Genomic DNA, 20,650 nt, shown 5'->3' with positions numbered 1-20,650 from the left:
GTACCCCAGCTGGGTTTATTCTTCTCAGACAGATAAATCAGCTTAAGCCAATTTAAGTTGCACCTCCAACCAAAGAAGTATTCTTCAACATGACCATCTGCACGTTTCACCAGCCCTGAGTGATGCGTGCCTCACCAAGTGAAACAATACAAGGAGCTGATCCCACTGAAACCGTTATTTTGATAGGGGACTGGATTAGTTTTCAATGGGGTCAGTCCCCAAGTAGCCAAATGAGTGTTAGCACTGGTGCTTCTTAGGCAGTGGAAGTATACAGCTGGTGGTCACGGAAGGAAGGAGGCATGACAGCTCCTTTTACCAGCTTAGACTCATAATGAAGATGCCATTTCAAAGTGCACTTTCACAGTTTCCCTAACCTGATACAAAGGCCAGCTGCTGAGAATAGTGCTCTCTCTGCTCACAGCTGTTCCCTCTTCACTTTTATAGTCAGGTAAAAGTGCACGGGTTTGCTGTGGGGTCAGCAGTGCATCAGCATCTGCACAAGGATTGTGGGACATGAGCACAGTCAGGGCAGAGGGCTGCCTCCTTCACAGCAGCTCACCATTTGATCAGCTTAGAGGTACGGTTCAACTGTGTTCTATGCTGCAAGCCTATCATGAAAGGTGATTAGTTAAAGTTTTTAAGCGGGAAAAGGAAGTGGGTGACTTGTCAGCAGCTTCCCAGAAGATGATGGTTTAGAGGCACAGAAACTGAAAGAACCAGGTTGACTTCTCCATCCCAGAGTCTGAGGTAATGGAGTTGAAGACAACCCACAAGGCTTGTAAAGAAAGCTTAGGATTTATATAAAGAAATAGTGTAACTGATCAGATACGAGCAATCATGGGAAAAGGACCAAGAGAGAATTATCTTGCAGTGGCATCTGAGATCTTTTTCAACCAGGCTCACTTGTGTTTAAACTTTCATTCATGTTCAGCACAATAACTTCAACAAGTTGCTGTTGAAGACAAAGTCTGCGGGAGGGGTGGGGGGGGGAAGATGGGAATCTTCTACCTCAGCTGCTTCAAGAACATCCAAAATTTTTATGTAGTGCAGCTCTGCTCTACAAAGGGTTTGTGTAAATGAACAGCAGGGCTCAGTTTCTTAGTAACTGTACATCAGGGATACTGAGCTTACCTTTCCTTCTTATTTTCAGCCTCACAAATTCAGTTTGAGCTCTGAGTATTTGGCTGGACTCTCTCCAGTCATCCCTCCTCACCAGGATAAAGGAACTGCAGGCCAAATTTTGCTCACAGAGCACCTGTGCCGTCCATATGCTTAAATAGGTGTAGCTATATAATAACAGCTTTTCTGGGAAATGTATAGAAGGTTCTAGGTCCCTCTTTCTGATATTGAATACACACAAGCAGCAGGCCTGTTGCATAAGAAAAGGCCAGGTTATACAAACCATTTTCCATTTTCAGAGATTCAAACTGCCTTTCCAGTTCAGCTCAGGATGCTCACTCAGGTCACAAGTGTTGATGGGCAGACCTGCTCTCTCCAGTCAAGCTCCTGGCAACTGTAGAGGCAGATACATTTCTCTTTTGGATTGTGGAGAGGTCATGGAAATTAGCCTTTTTCTTTTTTTCAGAAAAAGGATGACATTTTATTATTCACAGAAAGTCAAGACCTTTATGAAAAAGTTTTATAGAATTTAGTAAGCTTGAAAGTTTATATAGAGCGTAGTCTTCAAACCAGTCAGAATTCACAGAGAATGAGAGTCTATCTACAGATTTCTAGAGATCTGGCTATGGAATTATACAGCAGGGTATAATTCTCTATCCCATTCCACAGAGGTTAGAAAACTCTACAGATAGGTTTTCTTTTCCTATTGAACTCCATAGAATTTTCTATAAGGTCATTTTTTTTCACACTTTTTCCCATGTAGATAATTCCTTGTCACTGCCTTGCATGGAGATAATGTACATCTTTTAGACATCGATCAGACATCTTAGTAAATGTATCACATGTCCACATTAAAAGAAAAAGAAGCCCTGGACAAGCTGACCCACTTGTCCCAATCCTGTAAACAACACAGAGGGATCATTCGAAGCTACGCTGAAAGTTACCGTAAACATCCAGATCAGTCCTGGAGAGGCACGTGGGAACAAAATGGATTGGAGAAAAAAGCAACAAGCCACCCAAATCTTCTCCCACAAAGGAACATAACCAACCATTTTTGTTTCCCTGAAGGCTTTTTTAAAAAAGAAATAAGAAAAGGTTAACACTTACTCATTAGTCATCTGCTGAGGTACTCTTGGCACTTGCCCCGTCTCCCTGTTCTGGCTAGTGTGATTTCCTAGGCCCTGCTCCATGGCTAGACCCAAACAAGTTCAGGACAATAAGCTAGCACTGGCCCTGCAAGAACTGTAGGAGATCATCTTTATCAAGCGCTCCTGCTCAGGGGAGGTTAGCACCTGAATGTGTAAACATCTTTAAAGAGATATTGAAAGGTCATCATTCAGGAGAAGAGCTACCTCCTTAGAGAGATGTAAGCAAGCCCAAGCAAATGGGTAAAAAAAAGTGGTCACAAAAACTTTTATCTCTTACCTACACCAAATTACCAGTCTTACTTAAATATCCCAAAGGTCTTTCCTTTAGAGGTGCAATGGAGAGGGAAGACAGATCCGCTTGAAGTGGACTTGGCTGGAAAGACTTGGGCGTTCATAGAAGAGACCCTCTTCATGCAGCTGCCTGTGCAAGTGGGAGAAAGCTGAGTGGGGTAAAGTTCTACCTGAGAGTCCCATTCGTACTTTTCCTAATTCCAGGACATCATCTGCTTTGCTTGCCAGGAGCTGTCTGAACTCTGTCACTTGATGATATTACTTCATTCACATTTTATTCTCCTCAGATACTCTTCCCTGCAAATATGCTGGGTCTAAACCTGAATCAGGAAAGAAGCATGTATCACTCTCCTGTCATCCAAAAAATACACCAAGCCTGAAGAGGAGGCAGAGACAAATGCATCATGAATTAAACAGAGTAGATATGAGTCAGAGTAAGTGAGAAAGAGTTGCCCCTGGGACAGTATGGCAGTGCCCAGGCAAATTCCTTTCTCTAGCTCATCAGATGTAGCATCTGATCTAAACCAATGCTTTGCTGATGCTTCCTTGCAAGAGGTATTGCAATTAAAACTCAGCACTTGGGTAATCTCTGCTGGTTCTGTTCAGCCCTCTAGCAAAATCGATAGCCTTGTACAATTTTTTCTTTTGCTTTTGCTCCCATTTATTTTCTGGTGAGAGCTTGAGAGGAGACAGTTAGTTCAATTTCCTTTCAAAACCCCTCCCCGCCAAAAGGAGGTCTGTAGAAACATGGCGAGGAATTGCAAGAGACTGAATTCCCCCTAGTCAATGAACCATATATTTTTAACAAAAAAAAAAAAAAAATAGAACCCGTACAAATAGGGAAAACTACTGAAATCAGCTTTCTCCACTCCTAAAAAAGAGATGGGAGGGAAAAAGAAACAGACCAAGTACTGAGCATTATTTACATTGCTTGGGGGTAGGAAAACAAAAGAAGAAAATATAGGCAGGAAGAAGAAATAAATAGGAGGAGAAAAATTCCTCTCACCCCTTTTCCTCCAGCTACATTTGGCACTGCAGAAGGAGTGGCAGAAATGGGAAAGGAGCAGTATTTCTGTTAAGTGATGACTGGAGCCTTTCCCACTATTAACTGCTTTGTTAGGAACACTTTCCCAGCAATATAAAAAGGTAAAAAAAAAAGCAAAAACTGAAAAGTCCGATGTAAACTGGATATCTGTGATCTCATAGCTGTACACACGGTTCCTGGATCTGCTGCCTACTCTCTGGGTCTCCCCATACTGCTGGCAAGGGAAAAGACAGAAGGATATAGCAGCAGCACCAGAGATGGACATGTTCTCAAGCCCCCTGCAAGAGTCAGCTTTTTATGACTGTCTCTGTAGCTGAAAATGTCCTTTCCACTGGCATCCAGTGCCCAATGCCAAAAGGACACACCACTCTTGCCAGCTCCTGGGAAGGTAGAAATGTCAAAGAGAGAAACAAATAAATGAAAGATTAGAAAGAGACCAAAGCATGAATATCTGAGAGCAGCATTAGATTTGTATCTGCATCCATTCTTCCATGCCACAGTAGAGCCATGCCCACAGAGACACACCATCTGTACTGCAGCACAGCCCATGCCCACAGAGTGCAGTTTGTATCCATCGAGCCTACAATTTCATATCAAGGTGCTATTGAGGATCTGGTTACACAGCAAATCTTTCATCTCAGTACAGTCTGTATCAAATACAGCCTTATCCTCTGTATAAGCCACAATCACAACACTAGTGCAATCTATATTTGTAAAGCCATATCTTCATTTTAAACCAGTTTATATTCATATATTCTATCAAAGGGGACCATGTCCACAGAGCAACATCCATTCTGCCACGATGGATTCTAGCCACATAGCCACTCCCTATACCAAGCCTGTCTCATCAGCCATATCCCCAGTACCAGAAGAGTTTGTATCCACAGCCAAGACTTTGCATTAAAAAGATTTAGAAATGATTTACCAATCCAGATCTCTCCAAGCACCTCACATGTGTTGCCCAGAGCAATGAAAATCAAAAATAGGTGTCCATGGTGGAGGGGAAGAAGAGGTCTTCATGTGTCAATCGCTTTGAGATTTTCCTCTTGTTTAAAAAAATAATTAAATGTCAGGAATGGAAGGTGTGTCTGCTCGGAAGTATGGGGAGCTGGAGAGAAGAATCCCTGTCATTTCATTCCTTGCCACCCCTCTATTTGTTCAGCAGTGATAAGAACTTCACAGACAGCATCAGTTGTTTGTTTCTCCCTCTTCCTCATCAAAGGACTGCACCCCAGAGGAGGTGACATCTGAGACTTTGCGGCTCAGTGCAGCATGTTCCATCTCCTCTCGAGGAGACAGTGATTCCAGGTCCCGGCACACTGCATCATCCTCCTCTGGAGAGGGCTTCTTGTTTAGGAGAGGAGCCTTCTCCAGCCGTGGGTTCCCTTCATCCTCAATGTGGTCCTCCATGTATGCGCTGGACTCAGCCCCACCCCCACCCTGAGCAGTCTGCAGGGGCCACACATGGACCAGCCCCGTGCTCTGGATGAAGTTCTGCTCCTGCCGCTGTTGCTGCAGCTGTTGCTGCTGGAGAAGGCTGCTCTGAATCAAAATGCTTTCCTGAAGGTTTGTCTGGGACTCATCAAAATTCTGGCCTAAGTAGGAGCCAGTTGCTGGGGAAGCAATGAGGGACTGGTCACTGGTCTCCCAGGCATCGGATGAACCTAAGCAATACATGCCCTGTGAGACGTAGGAATGAGGCCAGCTGTCATACTGCGTCTGGGCCATATGTTCTGCAAGTAAAGGAGGGAAACAAGACACAGTTAGACACCCTTTCCAGGCCAAGCTGGCTCATTCAGATAGCTTGTGTGCCTGTGCATGGCACTGTACTGTACAGGGTAGATAAATCCTTTAGAGGGGAGGAGGGTGAAGAGAAAAGGCAGCTCTAGGCAACAGACAGATGAACTTGATTATACCCACAATTGACTGCAAGAGGTTGTTCCACAGTTGTGCCCAAAAAAGGCAAAGGAACTGGGCTTTGGAGCCTCCCTGTTAAGATTAGGTTCCTTGGACAGCTCCACAAATAGGTGATGCCTCTGCTAGATCCCAATCCCAAAAATTGAGGCTACAGAATAAAACAGGGTAGAGGGAAAGAGAGCAACATGACAACAAGAGCAGGAAAGGGATGTTTCAAGATTAGCAAGAGGCACTGGAGCTCACCTTGGCTCTCCATTAGCTCCTGATAGTTCTCAGAGTAGTTGCCTGCTGGGTTCTCTTGATTTGAGTTTACACTCACATCCTCACCATCCATGGAGGACCAGGCCATGAGAGTTGCCTCAGAAATAGCAAATTGCTCCATCACTCCTGTGCCAAAGAAGACAGGGAGGGGAAGCAGGGATGTGTGAAAGTCTCCACTTCTCACCACCCTCTTTAACCTCATCTCTTGGTCACACTGTCCTACTCTTCTCCTATCTCAGCAACACCCATCACCCACAGTTGGCCCTCACTCTCTCCACTTTGCATTCCATTGGCAATACTCCAACCACAGTCTCTCATCTCCTTCAGCCATCTGAACCACCCACAGGCTCTCCTGAGTGTGTTTTTCAGGTTCCTGCACTTTGGTCTCTCAGGGATTCTGCTCTAGGACATCCCAACCAATCCAATCCACATGCCAAAAAGTTAGTGCTACCTGCAAGGAACCGGGCCTCCTTTTCACCATCACTCAGGTCTGAATAGGCATCAGCGTCTTTGCGTGCTGTCTCATGCGTGTGCTGCTGCTGCTGGCTGTTACCTTTGCCCCAGCCTTGCCATTCAATCATGTGAGCCACACGGCCTTGGCCCATAGCCGTTGGCTTTGTGACATGGTCCTTCATGCTGCGAGATATCCCTAAGGGGCCAGACATTAGAAAACAAGGAGGGGCTATTACACAGCTCCAGGGTTGTCTGCCATGCTGTTTACCTCTCTTGGAAGTGGAGCTTATCCCCTCCTTTCCTGACAGGGTTCAGGCCTTGGGTTGGGTGTCTCCCACCTTTCACTGTATCACTCTCCAGGAGAGTTTCTCCATCTTTCCTTGGACTGGCTCTCAGAAGGGGGAAAAAGGGAAACTCCAAATATGAAAAACCATTTCCTTCCTTGCCTAGAATCCATTTAGGACAGAGTTGGGCATGAAGGATGAAGCCTAGAAGTGAACAAACTAAGAAATAGAAAATGGGGTTAAGCCCAAGACTGTTTGAGGGAAAGCAATTGGAGATGTCTAAGCTGGGGTGCATGGTGAGAAGCCAACAGGAGTAAGACAAATCTGGAAAGGGCAACAGCTAAGAGATTTCTGTATCTAGAACCATTGTGATGGAGACTCCTCTAAGGCCTCAAAAATGCAAGAGTCGGAAAGGAGCAGTTGGGAGAGCAACAGGAAGATACAGGAAGAGGCACAAAGGCCTGTAGAGAGAAGCTGCCAAGGATAAACCCAAATTTTGAGGACCTCACCAGAGAAAGATGATTTAGCCAAAGCCCCAATCCCATAAGCATTGGAGTTGCGTTTCAGCTTGGGGAGGATGGAGGTCGTATCTTCCATGGAGAGCTGAAAAGAGAGAGAATATGAAGAAATGATATACAGGAAGGAGAAAAGGAAGTCAATTGAAGTGAGAAATCAGTATAAGGACTCCAGAAGGTAGGGGGAAGATGAGGAGCAGAAGCAAGCAACAAGAAAAAAAACAAAAGAAGGGAAGGAAAAATTAGAGCCTATTTAACCATATTGCATAGCAGTGGGACTGAGTGAGGCAAGGTCAGTGGGAGAGGCAGAAGCAGGCTGTGAGAAGCCTCCCTTTGGCTCCTGCCAGTCCTCCATAGACATGCTGCACTCTTCCCAACTCTTTGTTAGAATGCAAGACATGGCTGATAGACAATTCAGAGAGCTTACAATGGGGAGCTGACAATGTGATAGGCAAGACACAGTAATGCATCATATATGCATCATACTACAGATATTAATTTTTATATGTTACTTTTGGTTTTCATTTCTTCTCATATGGTCTTAATAAAATGAACATAACTGTATCAGTGATGTATCCTGTTTCAAGCACCTTCAACGACCTGTAAACAAATGAGGTCTACAGTTCTGCTTAATTCCCTTTACTCTCTTCTCTATGTTCATCCTCAGTCCCTGAATAACAAGGGCAGGAAAGTATTGGGACAGGCAGCAGTCACAGACTTCATCGCAAAACACAGTCCCTCAAGATGAACGCATCAGGCTTCTTCAGAGATGCCAGGCATTGCGTATGAGGCTTAATTTTCACAAGGGCTAAACAAGCATTGCTTCTGCTCTTCATTTCAACCTCTCTGAAAACCAAGTCCAGCATGTTTCAAACACAAAGATACTCAAAAGTAGTGACCATGACACTGGAAGTTTTAAATCCTGACATGAAGCAAGCATTTGGTCATAGGCACAAACCTCACAAAAGGTGAGAGGAGCAATAACTAGGCAGTCAAATAATTGGAGGCAAAGGAAGGCACTGTAAAGATGTTGAATGCACATAATCCCGGTCAATTGCCAAAATATGAGAGGTGAGTCTTTCTGGAAACTGAGTGTAAATGCAGCAGCTAAGGCATCCTGTAACTGTGGAGCCAGGGATGTCTGTGTGTAACATGTGAGGTGAAGAAATCAGAAAGCAGGGGGAAGTAAAAAGTGACAGGTGTAGCTGAGAACACAGCCCTTGTTCCATGATGCATTTCCTTTAGTGATAAAGCTGGTTGAAGAATGTCCATCTATGCCCCACTGGTCATTCCTGCCTGGGTGCTACTGTTCAGTATCCACCCATTTGTTTCAAGACAGTCTAGGGGCTGTGCTGTGAGCCACCTCATGGAAACGGTCCAGAGAAGAAAGTAAACTGCAGAAGGTCTCTACCACTACAAGGTTGGAGAGCTATGACATGAAGGCAGGAATGAATGGGAAGGGAAGGAAATTCATGAGCCAGCTTTGATACCAAAGATCCACGGAATTAAGCTGAGAAAGAGCTGCATTATCAAAGAACTCTATGGGTTCAGAATGGGTTGGAAAATGGGAAACTGCAAGTAAGGAAACTGTCTTCTACTACCTTTAAGAAAACGTGACTTTGTGTACCTTGCTTTCAGCTAGGCAGAAGTGCAGTGAGGGAAAACCTGACAAATTTCTTCTAGACAGTTGCTGCATGCACCATAATTTTCCTGCACAATTTGTTTCTCTAACTGAGCTTCAGCAAAAGATCCCAAGCCATAGTGCCACAATGAAAGAGATGTCAGTAGGGCGAGGGTTAGTTAAAAATATAAGTCCCCTTGATATTCAGTGGCCCAAGTGCTTTCAAACCACAGAGAACCAGAAAATGACAGCCATTTAAAAGTTTTGATAGTATCTGAAATTTGAAAATGCTTATACTACCAAAAATGCAGCTTCTTATTCTGCCTTTCCAAGTGTACAAAACTATCAAAGCTAATTTATGTGAACACATTTTTTAAGCCTCCAGAGCAGAACAAATAGTTTGGTAGCACTAACATGCATTATTCCCTTTTCAGGATGCTGTTTTTGCATTAGTGAAAAAGAAAAAAATAAAATCATATTTTTTCATGGCATAGGTATTAAGAGCAACAAGGAACATGTTATTAAAATGTTTGCTTGTTTCTTCTTCCACTTGCTAACTGAAGTTAACTGGTGCTGACCATGTCCCCCAGGGGACATTAAGAATTCTTTTACTTCTGTATGCAACTGAAAATGAGGGATACATTTCTCTCAAATTCCTGGAGAAGATCCAATGATGCTCTAATCAAAGACTACTGATTTTTTAAACATGCTGGGCAGACATCTTTTTTATCTAGCAGTGCCCAGAAATCTCAAAAAGAGACCACATGAAATGACACACAGTTGTCCCAAAGAGGACAAAGCCAATTTATTAGTCACCTGCAGATCTCAATACCTGCCAGACAGCAAAAGACTCAGAGGCAAACAAAAATTCATCACCATCCTCTGAATCTTAGACAATTCCCAGAATTTCAGTGGCACTAAAGACTTTCAGTCATGTTTCCATTCTGGTCTCCACTGTATCCAATGGCAGACAAATCCTGGTCTTCCTATGACTAGAAATTTGAACAGTGGTATGGCACATACTCACATTGATACCATCCCAGGAGAAATCTGTCCGTGTTTGCTAAAGAAAGCAAAGAAGGACATCATGTTAGTGTAACAAACAAGTTGCAAACAGCCATGCATATCTCTAGTAGTTTGCCATAATCACCAGCCACTACTTTATCTGATGTATTAAAAAAACTTGTGTCTTTCAAGCTGGTTTCATTCCCTGCTGTTGATTGTGATGTCTGTAGATATCATGGTGTTTGAAGGTACAACGGTGAATAGGATGATATAGAGAGAGTAAGAGAGAAAAAAACAAACCCCTTTTCATAAGGCTCCCCTTCTAATAGCTCTTTGCTAAATCTTGCAATGCTGGCACCCGTGCGTGGGAGTTGCATCGCTTTGAGGCTAACACAAGGAGGAGCTACACTACCTATATATTTTGAGTATAACACAGCAAGTTACAGAATTGTTTTCTGCTGAAATTATTTTCTCTTGTAGTCTTGCAGTTTGTCCATTCTGACCCACTTTCCCCTTACAAACCAGATCCATTTCCCATATGAGCCATTACAGTACCAATTCATAGCACATTTCCTTCAGCTGGGAGGACTCACATCTCAACATCTTGGTTTTGGGATGTGGACACTCAGGAAAATTTAGATGAATCAATTACACCTATGGTATCCATTCACATAAATCAAAATGTTCACTGAGGTATAGTTTATGCTCATTGACTTTTAGATCTGCATTTGATTTAACTGAATTTTCCATACAAGGTTGGGCCCCACAATTTCTGCCAGGATTCCGTGAAACTCCAAGTTTCTTGGAGTTACATTCCAAGCCAGCAAGTTATAATAAGGAAATAAAAATACCTATACATTAGCACTTTGTAAGGTTTTGCAAATTGTATGTTATTTTTAATGTTATTTGTGAACATTATTTGTGATTCCTCAAATATTATGTGTTTAAAATAACTTTGATCTTTTTATTAATGATGACTGCATACCCTGAACCTTACAGACCTGAAAATTCAGGTATCTAAGATGGCAGAAGCTGCAATAATTCAGAACAGCAAATGAACCAGCCCTTGAGATACTGCATGGTAAATCAATTGGCAGTGAGTTACTAGTGAATGCATCCCTAAAAATCAAAATGGAGACAAATGTGTTTCTTCAAAAGATTTTATGGCTGTGCTGCAGAAGCTGGGACAGACATAGTGTTGGACATTTCAATGAATCCATTATTCAAGGAATGCAGACCTACAGGCTTGTCAGAACTGCCACGGTTTTTTTCATGTTCTGTTCCACTCCAGTCATGAGTGGTCACTTTCATTTGCAAATTCTTACTCACTATGGATATTCTGAAGGGAGTGACTCAACTCTATTCAATGCAAGCCAAACTGCACAGATATGAAAGTCTGATCCTCAGGCGCACACTGACATTCTGGTCCTCTCCCAGATGATGTCCCAGTGAAGCACAACACCCATTTCTGAACTCAGAAAGAATTTAAGCTTTCCGATCCCCCTGGGTAAGTGGGTCTGGGACAGGCACTCACCTCAGTGGAAGGCCGATGGAAGCTGCTGCCATGCAGTGAACTGGTGCTGTCCATATTGATTTGGTCCACATCTTTCAGTCCCTTCCAGTCTACTGCAATCACCTCGTTTCCTGTGGGAACACATCTAGTCAGGCTTCTGAATGCCACTACAATTTGTTCTAGCAGTCTTAAGCCAAGTCAGCTCAGCATACAGGAGAATCACTGAGTTTAAGGCCACAATAGCCTTAAATCAGACTTTTCTATTTTAATCAGACTGCCTGTACACCATCAACTATTATAGTTTACACAGTTATCTCCATATGAAGACCAGTGATTTGTGTTTTTCTCAAGCATAACACATGCTTGGCTGAAGCACAGCTCCCCAGAAAAAAAAGCATCCAGTCGTGAAGTGTGACTGAGAAAGAACCAATTCGTTTGATATCCTGTCCCAATACTAAACCATCATCACTTAAAAAGGCATTTCTCCTTTATAATTTGAATTGGTCTGACATCAGCTTAGAGCTGCTGGTGCCCTTGCTCTGCCGTTCTCAGCAAGATTAAAGACCTTTTTAATACCTGCCATTACATTTCAGGAAAGTTATTCATACACTTGCTTTTCTTCTTGACAAACTAAACAGACTGAGATCTTTAGGTTTCTTACTGTAGAGCATTTTTCCAGCCCCCTTAATAAATCTGTGTCTCTTTTTAAAAGACATCTCAAATTTTTCAGTTCTTCCAAATGTGGACATAAAAGCATACACTAATGCAGGACTGCTCTCACCCGTTCTGCTAATAAAGTTAAAATTTACTTGCTGCTCCTCTTCACATTAACCCATTGTGCCATAACCTCACAGTAGATTCTCACATTCAGCTGTTTGTTCACTCAGATCCCTATGCACTTTGCACAGCTTTCCGGGATTGTCACCCATTCAAAAGCAGAGTCTGTGCCGTTTGATTTTAGATGCATTTTAATAGAACTTAAAGGATCAAGTAAAATTAAATATTAATAACATAAAATAGAAATTATGAAATTGAATTAATAAATATGAAAAATAAGATTATTAAATAAGATTAAATTGTAATAAAAGTGAAACTACCTGCGAAGTAACACACTTTAAATAGTCAGCCAAGTAACCAGGACTGCTCTGTGTGACTGCTCTGTCCAGATAGCTATTTACCGTGCCTTCAGCCTTTGTGCCATCCTCAAACTCAGTTAAAACTTATTTGCTTCCATGTCATGGAGGGAAAGGTTGCACTGTGTTTAAAACTGAGCCTTTTGGAACCTGGCAAGAAATATACCTCCCCAAATGATCATCTATTCCTGGGATCAATTCAGCAATCTCTAGTCTATTTGAAATACATGTCATTGGATGTGAATGGCTCTGTTTTCATTAGCTTTTAGCTTTTTATTTACTCTTTATAGCAAATTTCTTCTCCACAGACATCTGTAAATCCCCTTGCACGTTCTAGCAGCTCTGGCACGTTTACACTAGTTCACTGCAGTTCCCGAGTAGAAACAAGACGCTGTGCTCCGCCCTACACAGGCCTGCAGGAGGCATGTAGGCACTTAAGGATGGGAAGCCTGAGGCACTCATAAGCTAGAATTCAAAATGTAAAAAAAATAATTTGGTCCCTTAAAAAGGCTAAACATGGTGAAATGAAAACCAGCAGAAAGCAAATGCTACGTGAGTTGGTGTCCACCACACCTTCACATCTCATCATTTTCTGCTGTGCAAGATCTCTCTTCCTGAAAGAACCAAGGCATATTTACCCCTTCACACCTGAAGTATGTTTCTGTTCATCAGGATAATTAGAACCAAGTGCTTTAATAGCATCCCCCATATGCCTATGACTAGGTTGAGTAAAGTTGCAGGGAACTTAAAAGAAAAAGGGAGGTTCCTCTACTGTATGCTACAAAGGTGAGCATAGAGGTCAGACAGAGCCAGACTTCAGGAGGAGGCAGGACATGGCTATAATGAGCATGACAAAGACCACCTTTCAAGGTTGTGATCCTCTTGACTGATTTTCTTGACAAGCACATGCATGCATTTGGCCTTACTGAGTTCAATTATTTATTTCTAATTCTGATTTTTATTAACCATGATCAATTCATGAGCTACAAGTGTAGAGCTGAACTTGTGTTAAATTCTGATCAGATCATTTCGCTCCCATCTGCAGGCATCCCCCTTCGCAGGGCATAACGTTGGGTTGTGCGACAAAAGCTCGTCTGCACACCCACCAAGGAGCACAGGGAGACGACAACAGGAGGGGGAGCCCAAACAGCACCCTGCCAGGCTGCTCCCAGGCCCATCGCAGGAGCTATCAGCCCACCAAAGGCCCATCTCCACACGCCCAGAGGTGTACAGAGGGACAATGGCAGGTGGGAACCCAAATTATGGACTCACAGGAAGGGATACCCTGTGTGGGCCCCTCCCAGGGCTGTCCCAGGAGAGGCTCAGCCCCAGGCTCCAGGGCAAAGCCCATCAAGATGGGTCAGGGGGAGAGGCTTCAGAAGAAGCTTCTAAACTGAGGGGGGCAGTTACTGCCTAGGGGTATGGGATCCATTATGGGATGCAGGAGAAAAGCATTTGGGAATTGCACTAGATTTATGTGATGTTTATTGGAAGAACCAATGGCAGGGAAAGGAGGGGATCTAGGTGGTTTGGGGACATACAAATGTGAGAAAATAGATAAAGGGATAAAAGGGGCTGGTAGCATGTAGACAGGTTGCTGATCAGTATGGTTGTCTGGCCATTCTCTGCACTTGTTCTGTGCAGTCTGTCCTGTCTTCTTGTTAAATTCCATTTCTAACTATTTTCTGGCATGAAGGATGCTCTATTCTGGGTGCATGTGTTTTGTGATGGAGGTCTAAGTGCCAGGAACTAGAGAGACTGGAGTGAGTGAAATCAACTGGAGCGAGTGAGGGTGTGTGAATGAGTGCGTGATCACTAGCCAAAATGAAGGTGAAGTGATCTGGGTGCCAGATGTGTGACCCTGAGGGTGAGACCACAGGGTGAGTTGGCTACCGGAGGGATCAGGGGAGTCCCAGCCACCTGTCACAGAGCTCTCTGTGTGTGTGTGTGTATCTGTGAGTGAGGGGTCTGTACCAGCAACTGCAGTGGGGCTGTGGCCTTGGGGGCTGCTGTGTCCAGGTGCCAGCAACTGGGGAGACTGGGATCCGGGAGCAGCTACTGGGCAGACTGAGCAGCCCTGCTACAGGAGGGATCCCTGCTGCACAGTGGATCTACATCGTGCTCAACCAGAGATGGGAGCAGGATGAGGCTGTTGGCACTGTTTGCGTGAGTGCTGAGTGAGTGTGTCTGTGCTGATCTGTGTGGCTGGCATATATGTATGTATATGTGTTGCGTATGCGTGTTTATGTGTATGCATACTGGGAATACAAGCTCAGCCTGGCTACTGGCTGCACCTGGGGGCAGGGAGCTGCCGCAGCCTCACCTCTGCTGGGATGCTGGATTCACCCCTGCTAACATATAAGGGCACTTGAAGGTGTGTACCAGAGCTTCCCAGCAGGTCTGGAGACATCTCCACTCCCAGGCCTCGGCAGGCTCCCAGGGCTGGGCTGCCAAGGCTTTCTCTAAATCCTGTCATGGCAGGCCTGGATGGAATGGGCCCCTCACTCCCTCTGGCTGGGGAGCACAGCTGCCACTAGTCCACCCTGAGCAAACACTTCTTTTATCACGGCATAAAGCCTAGGCACGTCATTGCTACCTTCTACCCAACCTTTGATTAGCTTTTGGCCTCACCGTTTGACAGAAGTTTCTTTTCTGTCTGTTTTGCTTCATAAAGCTGTGGCAGACTGCACTACCACCTATCGGACTGGCCATCTTGAGTTTGGCAAAGCGAAAGAGGGAGGTTTGGGGTGTGCTTGGATTCAAGTGAGAGGGGCAAGGCCTTAGCAGACCCGTTCATGGGTTGCCCATTCCCATCATGGCTGGAGACCTCTTAAATTTGGGGTCCAAGCAAAACTTCTAGGGCTAGAAATATCTCTGGAAAAGGGAAGTGCCTGTCAGAGCTGTGAAAAGCCCAATTGTCAGTCAGTCCCAGTTGCATCAGCTGTAACGTTTGGTTGTGGCTTAAAATCAAATACATTTGTATTTAGTCTCCCTTGAACAGGGAAGGGGTAAAGGGGAGAAGAAAGGGGCACTGCCAGGAAGTGCAAATCTAGAGAGGGCAGGTATGCGAAGGAGCAGAGGGGTTGACTGTGATCAGGGTGAGCTGAGGAATCAACAGAGGTCAGTGGGAGGACGAAACTGGAGTTAAGAGCAGAGCGGGAGCCTGCCCCTGCATGCTGGGATCCCGTTGCCTCTTCCTGTAGAGGCAGCCTCTGCTCCTTCCCTCCATCTGCAACCCTTCACACTAGAAGGGGAGGGCTGGGGCATTCCTGCCACAGAGCTGATCAAGACACTGATGCTGGAGAAGCAGGAGAGATGCCACCACTCCAGAGCAGAAGGCAGCTGTACAGAAGCCTTCAGTGCAGGTAGCAGTGTCATGCTTGTTTTATCTCCATTTACCCTAGGACTTTTTCCTGTACTCTCAGCTGTTTCTGAGCATAGTGCCATGGCCCTTCTGTAAGTCTAGACAGACATCCTGGCACACAGTGCAGAACAGGCTGTGAATGCGCTGCAAAGACCCCCCCCCAGCCAAAGAGAGAGACCAACCTCAGGGAATCTGGTGCTCAGCACATACGACTTGACAGCCCCCAAGTTTGGCAAATGACACTCAACCTTTGCTTTCAATTCTGCTAGCCCACTGACGGTTTCCATGAAGTCTTAGACTGTGGAAAATATTAATACTATTCTGGCAGATGGTGGCGTCAAACAGTTGAAGAACATTAAATAATTATTTGTCTCAAAGTCCACACCTGTTCTATAATAGTGGAACTAAAGGCCTATAAAATTTATTTATTACTGTTTTTCTCCAGTTGAAATAGCTCATCTACCTAGACAAGGGAAGAGAATGAGTAATATGTGATCTTGCATGCACTATAGTCATAAAGACTGAATAATTATTGAAAATTCTTGGTCTAAACAGTTTCACAGGTACTAAGAAAGAAATAAATATGTTGGGAGAAAATAACTTTAATATCTGTTAAATGCTTTTAAATGCAATAATATCTGCTGAAGAGTTACATCATCACACACTGTGGTTGAAAGGAAATCTCTGGGTTCTAATTGGCATGGGGCCTGCGGCAATGTTACTTGCTTTTATGGAAAGTTGTATAAAGGTTAGTGGTTTTTTTTCTCTTCTGCTAGAAATAGCAAGAGCAACATTAATCCAGAAACATGGAAGATCAAGCTCTGCTCTGACAGATGGAAGGAAAGAAACACGGAAAATCAGAAAGTATGGACAGTGAAGTGGGAAAAGAGGAACTGAAAGCAGTAAATTATATTTTAGTATTGTTTTTATTCAACCTCTTGTCAACCTCTTTCTCACTTCAGTTAGTATGTTGGTTTTTTCTTTTGTAAAGGTACGTTTCTTCTCCAATATAATTTCTTTTCTCTTATCCATCTTCCATTCCAGCTTCTGCTAATCATCATGACTATTCCATTTGTAATTCTATCATCAATCACCTTTTACAGAACAGTATTTGCTCCTCTCCATATATAGCGGATAAGCATTTTAAAACATGAGTGGGTCATAAAGCTAATTTTAAAGTGGGATTTTTACAAACACATGCTACTGAATTTCTCATTGAAATGTTCTGAAATGAGATCATAAAAGTTAAAAGATAACTGGGTTTCTGATTTCCTTGTCATCGTTTCTGTATGGTGTGTATAGAAAGGATATAGAGGGCTTTCATTTTCATTGAACTTCTAAAAGATTTCTTTATTTTAAAAAAAATATTATTTGTTTTGGGGTTTTTTAACGTCATAAATTCCATCCTTGTTCTGGAAGACTCCGTAGATGACTGAAGAACAAGCAGGAAGCTAATTACATGAAGCAGCAAGGTAAAAGCAAAGCAGTTGGAATACATAAATACACTAAGCCACACTGTTTGCAGATCATGGTTGCTTTGTATTCTTAACACAAATTTGATAAAAAAACTCCCAGAAGCACTCATTATAAAAAGATGTCTCCATCACAACTGAAGTAATGTTCCAACTCAAGTCGTCTAAGCCTTTGGGGGAAAAATATCATCCCTCTTTCTGTTACAGTACTGTTAAGGTAAAAAACAAGATTTATTTTTAAGTTGGGCCTTTCTAAAGAATAAAGATGAAAAACACTGAAAGAGGAAAAAAGATGGGGGAAAGAGAATACCCTTTTCCCCCTTTTTTTTTTTTTTGAGCATCGTAACTTTGGACTCTCAGAAATCAGAAAATGTGTGTACTAAGCATTCCCAAGCAATATAAAATGATGACCATTTTGATGAATGCACTGGAAAAAATCCAAGAAGCCATCTGGATGACTGTATCCTACCTTGCTGATCTAATATTACTACTTTTTTCCTATTCAGTAGCTCATTTTGCCACATACTTTAATTTATCATGGAGACAGAATTTCTTAGTTGGACATATTTTCAGTTTCTTTGCATTTCTGTGATCCTAGGAAATTCACCTTGTTCTGAATTACTTATTACTTAATCTAAACAAGTCCGTTCTCCTTGGGTTTCCTCTTGACATTTTCTCAATTCCTATTACCACTGTGTATTCATTGATACTATACTTGGTACCTGTGTCTGTATTTTGTTCATTTAACAAGGTACATGCTTGAATCAGGCATCTGCATCTATGCAGAAGCCTTTAATAATCTATTTTGTTGTAACTTCTCTGCTAGATGCTAAACATCTTCTCTAATTTGTCTTCTTATTTTGTTCCACACTAAATAAACTAATACAGTTTGAGTCTTAAATTCTGTTTTTTCCTTCCTGACATGATGCTGGTGAATATGTACACCATATACCAAACATGTATTTGTGTCAATTGCTTTCTGATGTGTCATGCCAATTAGCATAAGAAGAAACATATTAATTAAACAGTGGATTTCCAGCACCGCTATTATCCATTGTTAGCAAACTTTCTTCTGTTTCTCAAGTTTTACTTTCCAGCAGAGAGTAGAAACATTATCATTCAATATTGGTAGCCAATTTTAATGTTGGTAAAGACCAATATTTAGAGTAAATGGTTCAATTATTCTTTTCCATTCCCTTCTCTTCCCTGAACAACTAAGAAAACAACAAATGTAATTGCAGTAATTATGATCAGTCTTTAAATTGTTCTTTCCCTGGTATCAATTTTCATGATACTCGTGGGAGTGTAGTATCTTTGTCAAACACAACATCATTATGTCCTGACAAATGTGGTTGAAATAAAAGTAGTTGAAGCTACTGGGAAGGACTGACAGATGGATGGATAGCATAATCATAGAAACCTTTTCCTTCCCTGCATGCTTTACAGAGACCCATTCAAAGCTAGCCAAAAGGTCAACATCAAGGAAAGGAATAAACCTCTGTCAGGTGAACTGTCCCTGAGGTGAACCTCAGGCAGAAGCGTTCAAATTCTCCTAGGTAAAGCTGAGAAATCAATCAACCTAAGTTATTCACATAACTGTGTAAGTATTCTAGCTTGTACTGCATGAGGAAACATAGAAATTAGTTAGCTGCTGTTAGCACCTACCAACAGAATCACTTGTGGAAGATGAACAGAAAAAAGTGTTTTCATGGATGAGATAGGGCTGAACAGTTTGGTGCTCATCAAGGCAGAGAAATGTCTTGGTCTCCACAAAACAGATGTCTTTGAAATTTCTGATCAAAAATGAAAACACCTACAGCTCTGAGATGTCTGTAAGATTAGGAATCAGATGGGCAGCTCTCAGGATCTTTGCTTTGGATTTGAGTAATCTAAATTCTTTTCCAGACCATTCTGCCTCTTTCTGCAGGTAGGTCCCTTTTTAGAGCTGTTTAGGAAATAGAATTAATGAACAAAGCTCCAACACCAACATTTTTCTTCTTGACTGGAAACACTTTCAAACCAATACTAAAGGCTACTGTGTACCATGTCGTCACAACTAAAAGGAGATGAACAGAGAGCCTAATGTTAGATACAGGCAGATCTGTTCTGAGAAGCAGTCATGTCATTTAAGCTAAGGAGGTACTGCAAAGCGAAACATATCCAACTAACACAATTTTTTAAAAAAATCTCAAAGCCCTGTCTCATTTGCAGAACAAGTATCAGCCAGCATGAACAGCGGCGATGGGTTTATCCTCATTCTTTACTGCTTCTCTGAAGTGCAGAGAATGTGTCCCCAGGGGCATCATTCAGCACAGTAAGCATGAAAACGTCAATATGAACCAAGGTAGCAGCCCTTTTTTGCTGGCCTATAGCCAACATTACAGAAGTAATATGCAGCAGGCAATTTCATATGTTTCTCTCCATATGTGTTTAAATTTTAATCTCTGTGGCCAGCATGTCACGTGGGCACTGTCCTAGAGCATAAGAATACCATTACTTGTGACATCTATGTCCCATAGTATCATCTCTACCAGTGGGGAAGACGAACCATCCCAAATACTCCCTGGGAGCCAACCGGCAGATCACAATGCGCCTTTCTCCCTGAACTCCCTTCCCTGCACCCTGGAGCAGGAAGAGGAAGGTGTCACTACCACTGTTGCCTCCAGAACTACTGCCATTGCGGTTGCTGCTGACACCTCAATCCCCACTTGCAGCTGGAATGTAACCCTGCACAAAACAGGAGCCCAAGGGCTCTGAGGGCCCTGCCTGTCCCCCATGTCCACCTGGTGAAATAGTGGCCATGCTTCCATCACCTCCTGCTGTCCTCAGGTTCTGCAACACACCAAAGGACTTGGGGAGGGAACAGCATGGAGCCTTACTCCCCCTCTTTACCCTCTTCCTCGTCTCCCTGATGTTACTATACATATGAAAAACACATACCCCCACCTTCCTTTCCCCCAGGCTCTCCCATTCACACCATAGCCCTCCCAGGCTCTCTCCTCCTCCTCAGCACCTCCACGCATTTTTCATCTTCTGTTTTCCTGCCCCTGCCTGTCCCTGGGCCTGCCCTGCTCCATGCCCTGCTTCATGCACCCTGGGCTTCTTCCCCTCTTCCAGCCCCCCTGCACCCTCCTGGACCCTCTCCCAAGCACTATTGTAGACAAACACCCAGAAAACATCCCAGATGCCCATCCCCATTGCCCTGCCTGTGTGGAGACACTGGGATGGGTGGAGGAACAGGGGTCCCTGACCCGAGGGATGCTCTCAGTCCCTCTCTGTGGGGTGGGCAGCACCACTGCCAAGGTGATGTCAACAGGCCGAGGTGGGACTCCACTGCTGCACCTCCGGGCCCACTACTACCATTTCACAGCCAGCAGGACGAGTTGGAGGAAGAAGCAGAACAAGAGCCTGCTCAAAACACCAGCACATAGGGGCAGCGGCAGTCTGTCAGTTCCAGGCTCCACTCTCCTTATCTGTACTCCCCCTCAGCTGTGGGGTATTACTCTGGC

General features: G+C 43.5%; 1 protein-coding gene across 1 annotated transcript; it reads right to left on the bottom strand.

Annotated features, from left to right (window-relative positions):
* Positions 1-4,480: 4,480 nt before the first annotated feature.
* Positions 4,481-11,298, bottom strand: FAM131B (family with sequence similarity 131 member B). The gene is made up of 7 exons (XM_009287140.1): positions 11,194-11,298; positions 9,682-9,717; positions 7,028-7,121; positions 6,233-6,430; positions 5,764-5,907; positions 5,160-5,336; positions 4,481-5,066 (listed from the first exon to the last, which is right to left on the bottom strand). Exons 1-7 carry the CDS (start codon positions 11,245-11,247, stop codon positions 4,792-4,794), a joined length of 978 nt encoding a protein of 325 aa, XP_009285415.1. The 5' UTR covers positions 11,248-11,298; the 3' UTR covers positions 4,481-4,791.
* Between the last annotated feature and the right edge of the window lie 9,352 nt (positions 11,299-20,650).

The sequence above is a fragment of the Aptenodytes forsteri genome, unplaced genomic scaffold, assembly GCF_000699145.1.
Source record: "Aptenodytes forsteri isolate BGI_AS27 unplaced genomic scaffold, ASM69914v1 Scaffold216, whole genome shotgun sequence".
Taxonomy (NCBI): domain Eukaryota; kingdom Metazoa; phylum Chordata; class Aves; order Sphenisciformes; family Spheniscidae; genus Aptenodytes; species Aptenodytes forsteri.
Note: the sequence above shows the minus strand (reverse complement) of the source record. Positions and strands in the feature narration are given on the sequence as shown.